The following is a 10,000-nucleotide window of genomic DNA, read 5'->3' on the forward strand; positions in this document are numbered from 1 at the left end:
TCTGTAACTCTGTGTCTCCCTAATGCGTGTCCTTCTGTCTGTAACTCTGTGTCTCCCTAATGCGTGTCCTTCTGTCTGTAACTCTGTGTCTCCCTAATGCGTGTCCTTCTGTCTGTAACTCTGTGTCTCCCTAATGTGTGTCCTTCTGTCTGTAACTCTGTGTCTCCCTAATGTGTGTCCTTCTGTCTGTAACTCTGTGTCTCCCTAATGTGTGTCCTTCTGTCTGCTAGTGGTACGGGCGGATCCTCCGTATCTTCAGGACCATGTACACGGTGGGCTACTCGTTATCACTGGGAGCCCTGGTGCTAGCCCTCTCTATCCTAGCGGCATTCAGGTAATACACACGCACACACACACACACACACACGCACACAGTTAATTAACTACTTCATCTACATCTACTACAGCTACGACATTCAAATGTGGTAAATTATCATATTGCTGTGGAGTTGGGGCATCTTTGACTTTTTTTAAAGCAGTTGTCCAATGCAGAACTGAATGAGATAATATATAAATGAATGAGTGATAAAATGAATTAATGATTTAATGCATGGATAACTGACTAAATTAATCTATGACCCTATAACGAATGAAAGAATAAATGAAAGAAGTTGTTCAATACAGAACTGAATGAGATAACACAATAATGAATGAATGAATGAATTAATGAATAGATCAGTCAATCAATGAATCAATTAATAAATCCATCGATCCTGACATTTTCCCATGATGCTCTGCCACAGGAAGTTGCACTGCATGCGGAACAACATCCACATGAACCTGTTTGCTTCCTTCATCCTGCGGGCTCTGTCCATCCTCATCAAAGACTCCCTACTGGACTCCATCAACAGCAGCTCAGCACAGCTCTCACAAACACACACACAGCGCTGGGGCGCTTCACAGGTACACACACACACACACACACACACACACACACACAATTACACACACACACACACACACACACACACACACACACACACACACACACACACACACACAATTACACACACACACACACACACACACACACAAACACACACACACACACACACACACACACACACACACACACACAGCAAGTGTATACGTGTGACTCAATCAACAGCAGTTCAGCCCAGCACTCACAGACACACAGAGCGCTGGGGCAACTCACACTCACAGGTATACACACACACAGACACACGACAAACACACACACAGACACATACACATACACACACACACATACAGCAAACACTTATTTGCACAGATTTACACTACAAATGATCAGTTAGCTCTAGCTAGCATTGGAGACTTTGTGTCCTAAATAAATATGTTTGGTGACCTTCTTACAGATGGTTGTAGGGTGTCGTGTTGCTGTGGTGATGATGCAGTACAGTGTGGTTGCTAACAACTACTGGCTGCTGGTTGAGGGCCTCTACCTGCACAGCCTGCTGGTCATCACGGTCTTCTCCGAGAAGAACTACTTCAACATGTACCTGTGCATAGGCTGGGGTAAGCCCTCTCTGTGTGTGTGTGTGTGTGTGTGTGTGTGTGTGTGTGTATATGTGTGACTTCACCTGACCTGATTGTCATGAGAATCTACTATCTCTCTGTCATGTTGTTCCCACAGGGGCTCCCCTCATATTTGTGCTGCCGTGGATCATAGTGAAGTACCTGTATGAGGACGAAGAGTAAGTTTACATTATAGTCGTATTCATATTCTACTTATATTTGCATGACATTAACTGTGTCATTAATGCACCTTCCCTACCTACTTAATGTGTTTTATTTAATTTGTTTTTATAATAATAATAATACAGCATATTTATATAGTGCTTTTCACAGTTCTCAAAGATGCTTAAAGGATTATACTTATATATATATATATATATATATATATATATATATACAGTGGTGGCCAAAATTATTAGAACACTAGGCATATTTAAGAGGTTTCAGTTGTTTTCGTTGAATTGGCCATTTAAATACCCTTAAAACTAACGAAATACCTACAAAGTCATCATTATGCTCTATAAACCATAGAATAGAGCTATCATAAGTAGATTTAGGTCAATTTCCGTACAAAAACAAACTAGGCCTATTTCACTGTCAATGTCACACAATCATGTTCTTTCACAAAAGAAGCCAAATTACTTGTTTAATCATTGTCAGGTGTGGTTGTGGTTAAATTGATGGTGATGCAAGAGTCTCAGGACACAGCTTGGTGATTCTTTTGAATGTACAAGTCCCATCTTCCGCATTAAGTGATTGGTAACATAAGGGTTTTGTCACTGAGGCCACACCACCAATTGGTATAGATTCAAAGCCTCTAGAGGCAGTCTTGAAGCAAATGTTGCTCTTTGAACATGGCTAAGGTGAAGAATGAGCTAATGAGTGAGCAACGGGTTCGAATAAAGGCACTTTTTGATGCTGGCTGTAGTTACCGCTGCATAGCCAAGGACTTGACATGCAGTCCAAGCACTGTAAAAATACACTTTAGACCGCGATGCCACCAGAACCGAAAGGGGAGAGGTTAAAAAAATGAACTGTGTGAAGTGAAGCATTTCAGAATTCTCAGTCTTAAGGAGTTAAGAAAGACTTCACGAGAATTGGTGACGAGATCAACACCACAGTGACTAATGGTTCAATAGTGTTCCCAAGAACTGTGCGTCGGAAGCTGTGAGAAAAATAACTTTTAGGCAGAATAGCAGCACAGAAACATTACTGAAAGAGAAGAATAGAGTGAAACGCCTGAATTTGCAAAAGAACACAAGAAATGGACAAAGAAAGATGGTTATAAAGTGTTGTGGACTGATGAGTCCAGGTTTGAATAGTTTGGCAACAAGCGAAGAGTGTATGTTTAACAAAGTGAGGGGGAGAGATATAAAAATGAGTGTCTCTGGCCAACAGTTAAACAAGGAAGGGGTAGTATTATGGTGTGGGGTGCCATTTAATCCTTAGGAACAGATGACTTTGGCGAAATTGATGGCATCATGGATAAGAAAGTATACCATAACATTCTGGTGAGGCATGGAGTACCTTCTGGGAGTGGTGTTAATGGGCCTGGATTGATTTTCCAAGAGGACAATGACCCTAAACATTCTTGTAACTATTGCCAGTACGACCTGTGACAGAAGGAATCTTCTGGAACATTGAAAATTATGGACCGGCCCCCTCAAAGTCCGAACCTCAAACCCATCAAGCAAATTTGGGGCTAGTTGGGAAAAAAAATGGATAGATCTATTGTACATTCAAAGGAAAGCCTTTGGCTTGAGTTGCAAAAGGCATCGGATAACATTAGTGTTGAAGTTCTCAAGAAATATATTGACTCTTTGCCAGAGAGATGTGCTGCTGTAATTGCTGCCAAAGGTGGGTGTACCAAATATTAGAGTTAAAAGTGGATAAAAACAGTAGGAATCACTTAATCTGATATTTGTTGTGCTCAGAACAACCATCTGCATGTTTCATTTACATTATGAAATTAAATTATGTTTTAGAGACAAAAAAAAGGTAAATATTCTCAGATCTGTAAGGTGTTCTAATAATTTTGGCCACCACTGTATATATATATATATATATACTTAAAAACAAAGTAAGTAAGTAATGTAATGTATCTCCTTTTTTTGCCGGTAAATAATGGAATAAAATGTTTGCTTTATTCAAAGATGTTGAATTCAAAATAGTTTACACACATTGCAGTTTTATGTCATGAATGGGGACCACTATACCAACCTTTGAGCTACGTAGAACATACTGTACGTAGAACATATGTAGAACCTGTCAGTGTGTAGGAACAAAGGGTTCCTCTCTAAAGGGTGAATGTTTTTTCACAGCTGCTTCTACCATAAAAAGCCTATTTAAAGATCCAAGCAGGTCTCCTCCCTAAGTATAAGACAAATAAACCCTTAATTAAACCCAGCGGGTTACCTCAATGATTTACAAGGACTAAGGGCCTGATTTACTAACAAGATTGCGCCCATTTCAGGCGTAAAATAGCGGTCGTAAACATAAAACGGTATTTACTAAGGAGGCACATTTGAGTAGAAGCGCATTTTTAAGCTTTGTGGGTGTAAACAAAAACGAGATGGGAGGTTATAAGAAACCTGGGCATGAGGCGCAAATATATGGGAGGAGAGAAGTTAAGTGCGCCTAATGATGTATTGCGTGGTATTTACTAAAACTGCCTGGCGAGCACACGTGTCTAATTTGCGGGATAATTCTCCTCATAAAAGCACGTCTTAACCAGGAAGCGCATTTCCATTAAGTCTGAAAACGTTGATATGGCAGCAGTTATAAGAGCAAAGCGAAGACATAGACAGAGACAGTGCACAGAAATATTTTTTTCAACTCGTATAACACTTTTTCAGTTAAGCGAACCACAAATCATTAGACGGTACAGGTTAACCAGCCACGCAATACTTCAATTACTGAACCAGATCGGAGACGTTATCGAACCCTCCAACCGGCCATCACATTCCATTCCATCATTTGTAAAACTTCAGACAACATTGCAAATATTGGCATCGGATCACTTCAAACAGTTATAGCATCAGCAGTTGGTATATCTAAGCCTTCACTCAGCCAAATATTCACCCAGTTACTCAACACATTGCTACGGCGCACTGGTCAAAACATTTCCCCACTGCCATATCTGAAATTAAAGACATCAAACAGGACTTTTTTTGAAATCGCAAACTTTCCGAACGTAATTGGAACCATTAATTGCACCCACGTCCATATATATTGTAGTGAACCCATGTCCCTTGTAGGAATTATTAACCCTTAGAACTCACGCGTTTTTTATGATTTTTTGTATATCGGGCTTTTTTTTTGGGAGGCCTTCAGAGAGGTCCACTACTATGTATCTTATATCATTTTCTCTGCAGAACCTAAGCAATATGATAATGTAGGGTGTGTTGTATTTTAACCAACTATATGAAAATGACAGGGCAATGATCATGAAAAAAATGTGAGGTCCGATTCAGATTTTTTTAAATAAATGAGTATACAATGTCAAATATACAGATTAAAGAGTTTTTATTGCCTAAATCTGATAAATGAACACTTATTTCATAAAAATCTAATTGAAATGTGCAATATAATTCTCAAAAATAAATACATATGGTAATTTAACAACAATCTATTATAGGCGTTTTTTTATATTTTTCATAAATAACCCATGAGAGATGATGGCTGTCACACACCCTTACACATAAATCCAAGGTTATTTACAGATTAAAAGCATACATTAACACTTTTAAAAAACAAATCTCATTAGAATGTGCAATATAATACCAAAAACAGATAAATATTCTCATATAAAAGCAAAACTCTTATTATGAAACTCCTGCTCTGATCTACAAAAGTGTGTCCTGTGGATTGTCCACTTCCTGGATTTGGTACATGTACTATCCTACAGTAATACAGATCAGTGGTCTGTCATATGAATGAATGGCGTTGTTTGTTTTGGTTTGTCCACGCTGTTTCATGTGGCAATAAAATGACATCTGTAGCTTTTCGCTGCCGCGAATTCAAGTCATAACATTCTAACAACATTCCGGTCGTGGTATTGTTTATGTTTTGTTTAAATAATGATAGTTTCATTTCTACTGCACCTAACCACACATACATGGAATCAAAATGAAGCCTGAAGTGTACTCTGTTGAAATATTCAAGAATTACTTCCTGATAAGGCGTTGCCTTTTAAACAAACGTGTCAGAGTGACGTCAGTCACATTTTCACGCGTCGGCGCGTCAATTGAGTTCTAAGGGTTAATCTCGCCATGTACACATCTATATTGTTATAATAGACAGTTTATGCATTAATGCCACCAATAGCATATTCTTTATAATCGTGTTCTTTTAAACATCTCGCTGTAGGTGATGGCGGGCAGAACAACAATATAACAGCGCACACATTGAATCAGGTTCAGTGATTGAGCGAACATGAACCAATATATCTATCTCCTCTTCGCTGAACCTTCATTTTCTCTTCCTCGAATCTCCATGGAGGCAGTAACTAGCAGGCGATTTCTCCCGTCTTTTAACGGTGCGCTAAATAATGATTGCCCAGCGTGGATCTGGTTTGATAAATGCCACGAAAAATGCGCAAAAAAACTGCGTTAATGTGCGACGATATGATTAAGCTGCGGTCGCAATGTTAGTAAATCAGGCCCTAAACGGCGGAGTAAGCACAGATTGCCCAGCGCGGATCTGGTTTGATAAATACAACGGAAAATGCGCAAAAACACTGTGTGTTAATGTGCGACCGCAGATTAAGCTGCGGTCGCAATGTTAGTAAATCAGGCCCTAAGGGTTTGGATATGGAGGCTCGTATTGTGGTCTTAATAGCCGTCATTAGTTGACTCGTAGTGCCACCCCTCCCACACGCACACATCTCTCTGAGGGGCAGCATAAACTGTGACAAGTCCAAAGGAAGCGCACACCGTGCCTTTTCCTTTCTGCGTTGGATGTCCTGTAGCTGCGGCTAATAATGTAATCAACACGCAGCCGCCCTCTAACCATAATCTGTGACGCCCACAACTCAACGATATGATTCGATCACAGGCTCAACTGAATGGAATCGTGGAACCGTCGACCGATTAAAAGGAATCAAAAGTTTAGCGATCAGGATTTAGATATACATAGTAGCAAAATGTCATCAAACAGAGATATTACAGGGCACTGTAATGCAGCCAAAGAAAGAAAAGACTATCCATACAGCTATAACACACAAACTAAGTAGGGTAGCTGGCATGTCACGTAGGGAAGTGGATTAACTGAAAGATCAATGGCAAGACAAAAAAGGCACAAAAAAAAACTAAATGCACACATGCACATACACACACACACAACACACACACACACACACACACACACACACACACACACACACACACACACAAGCACACATACACATGCACATACAAACACACACAAGCACACATACACATGCACATACAAACACACACACACACACATACAAACACACGCGCACACACACTGCATGTTCTATGTATGAAGGTCAGTCCATTTACTCACTTACTGCACTCTGCGAATAAAGCCATTTTCAAACCCCATTTTCAAACTCTGGGGGAAAGCCGAGAACACGCAGATAAATTACTATGATGGCTGTCTCCTCTGCTGTAAGATAGCACAAATGGGTCTGTAAATTTGAGTGTGTCTGTGTTTGTGTGTGTGTGTGTGTGTGTGTGTGTGTGTGTTTGTGTGTGTGTGTGTGTGTGTGTGTGTGTGTGTGTGTGTGTGTGTGTGTGTGTGTGTGTGTGTGTGTGTGTGTGTGTGTGTGTGTGTGTGTGTGTGTGTGTGTGTGTGTGTGCGTGCGTGTGTGTGTGTGCTGTGAAAGACAGAGAGAGACAGTGGAAGTTCACAACATAATTACAAAACTTCTAGTGAACTCAAATTACGGATGTATGTGTGTGTGTGTGTGTGTGTGTGTGTGTGTGTGTGTGTGTGTGTGTGCATGTGAGTGAGTGTGTGTGAGAGAGAGATAAGTAAAAGCAAGAGAGCGTGGGTGTTCAAAGTGTCTTTGCTAGAACTCCAATGACCTCACCTCACACATATCACTGCGGTTAGCACATTGTAAAGGCGGTCAATTAGCACCACTGTACCAAGTGTGCCTGTCCTTTGGCACTCAAATGGATTAATTTAGTCCTGCTCCTCAAATTACGGATGTACAGTGCCCTCCACAATTATTGGCACCCCTAGTGAATATGAGCAAAACAGGCTATGAAAACATATGTCTTTGCTGTTTATCCTCTCAGTCTTTCACTCGAAATATACACAAAAATCTTACCTTTTCATTGAAGTAAAATAAAAAAAAACATTGACATTAAAAAAAGATTTTTTTCCAAAAACATGTGTGCCACAATTATTGGCACCCCTTAATGTAATGTTTTGTGCAGCCTCCATTTGCCAAGATAATAGCTCTAAGTCTTCTCCTATAATGCGTGATAAGGTTGGTGAACACATGGCACGGGCTCTGAGACCATTCCTACATGCAGTATCTCTCCAGATCCTTCAGAATCTGAGGTCAAAGTTTGTAGACTTGGCTACAGTTCTTCCCACAGATTTTCTAGGTCATGGGGACCGTGATGGCCATGGCAAAACCTTTATTCTGTGTGGTCGGTGAACCATTTTTGTGTTGATTTTGAAGTGTGCATTGGACTAAACTGCATTGGATTAAACTGTGACTTGGCAAGTCCAAAGGAAGCGCACACTGTGCCTTTTCGTTTCTGCGTTGGATGTCCTGTAGCTGCGGCTGATAATGTAATCATATAGCCATCATATAGCCATTTTCAAACCCCATTTTCAAACTCTGGGGAAAAGCCGAGAACACGCAGATAAATTACTATGATGGCTGTCTCCTCTGTTGTAAGATAGCACAAATGGATCTGTCTATTTGAGTGTGTCTGTGTTTGTGTGTGTGTGTGTGTGTGTGTGTGTGTGTGTGTGTTCTGGGAAAGACAGAGAGAGACAGTGGAAGTTACAAAACTTCAACATAATTACAAAGCTTCTAGTGAACTCAAATTACGGATGTATGTGTGTGAGTGTGTGTGTGTGTGTGTGTGTGTGTGTGTGTGTGTGTGCGCCTGCGAGTGAGTGTGTGTGAGAGAGAAGTAAAAGCAAGAGAGCGTGAGTGTTCACAGTGTCTTAGCTAGACCTCGAATGAACTCACACATTCACAGTGTTAGGGCAGTAAATTAACAACACTGTACCTCTGGCTTCTGGATTCATTTAGAACTGCTCATTAGGTAATTGGAACTAATGAACTAGATAAGACAGGGGCTCTGTCTACACGGCTGAAGACACTGTCAGAGTAGGATGTATCATCATCGCACTATTCATCTTTGTGCCTTGTGTGGTTTGGCTACTTTCCTGTGCACTTTACCAATGACAACTGTTCTGTCCACACACACACTAATGTAGCCTGGTGACACCAGCCTACGTATTTCCGCCTGAATTGATTTCAAGCTCATACTCAGTCTGGCCCAGCCCCATTGACAATCGTTTCCAGAACTCAAAATTTTGCCGGACCAATCAGCGAACAGTTCAGAGCTGTGACGCAAAACTCGCCTTGCCGAGTTGCATGTAGTCCAGCCGAGTTTGTAGTTTAACAGTATAGCAAAAATTGCTACGGAGGAAGAGACACGAAAAGCTATCGGAGAAGTTGTCTCAAATCTCGAGAACATCAGAAAATTAAAAGGAGAACAAGAGTATTTTCTTGTAAGTTTTATGATTGGAAAGGACGTCGTAGCTCTTCTCCCAACTCGCTTTGGGAAGAGTTTAATCTACCGAATGCTTGCTAAACGTTGCTGATTGGTTAAGGGAACTCCAATGATTTTAAACCTCAAGATAAGCACCCGCCCATCTCGGAAACCAAAATGCATTGGGTTGGCCCAGACTGACTGACGGAATGCAATGGAGTCACAGTGTGTGTGTGTGTGTGTGTGTGGATATGTGTGTGTGTGTGTGCGTGTGTGCGTGTGCGTGTGCGTGTGCGTGTGCGTGTGCGTGTGCGTGTGCGTGTGTGTGTGTGTGCGTGTGTGTGTGTGTGTATGTAAGAGGTAGATGTCTGTGCCTTTCAACACCTTAATCACTGGAGAACATAGAGAAGTCTTTCCTATAAGTAGTCTCTCTCTCCAGAGATGAATATAGATTTAGGCCCAATCTCAATACTTCCCCTTACCCCTTATCTTACCCCTTACCCTCGAAGTTGCGCGTTCATGTGAGAGCTAGTGGTGTCTCAATACCCAATTTGATCAAGATTAAGGGGTAAGGTTGAGGGGTGTATGGCCCTTGTTTTTAAGATTATCGTTGAGCTCACTTGCTTCTCCAAGGGCTATCCCAGAGCACACAGCGAACCCAGCTCGGGAATTTTCAAAAAAAAATGGCTGCTTGAAGCGAGGAATATTTTACATGAATAAAGCTATCTACACAACTTTTTATATGTTTATAATGACTCGGTTTGATCTGAAATGAACGACACGAACGATGC

The 10,000-nt window shown here is 41.0% G+C and overlaps 1 protein-coding gene across 1 annotated transcript in view; it reads left to right on the forward strand.

Annotated features, from left to right (window-relative positions):
* gcgrb (glucagon receptor b) overlaps positions 1 to 10,000 on the forward strand; it is a gene marked incomplete at both ends in the record, with an annotated part of 28,237 nt that overhangs the window by 10,331 nt on the left and 7,906 nt on the right. The window contains 4 exons of the mRNA XM_080842181.1: positions 231 to 334; positions 744 to 903; positions 1,338 to 1,497; positions 1,616 to 1,676. Of these exons, the coding sequence (XP_080698307.1) occupies positions 231 to 334; positions 744 to 903; positions 1,338 to 1,497; positions 1,616 to 1,676 (485 nt within the window). The remainder of the gene's footprint in view (positions 1 to 230; positions 335 to 743; positions 904 to 1,337; positions 1,498 to 1,615; positions 1,677 to 10,000) is intronic.

Source organism: Sprattus sprattus, assembly GCF_963457725.1.
Source record: "Sprattus sprattus genome assembly, chromosome: 1".
Lineage (NCBI taxonomy): Eukaryota > Metazoa > Chordata > Actinopteri > Clupeiformes > Clupeidae > Sprattus > Sprattus sprattus.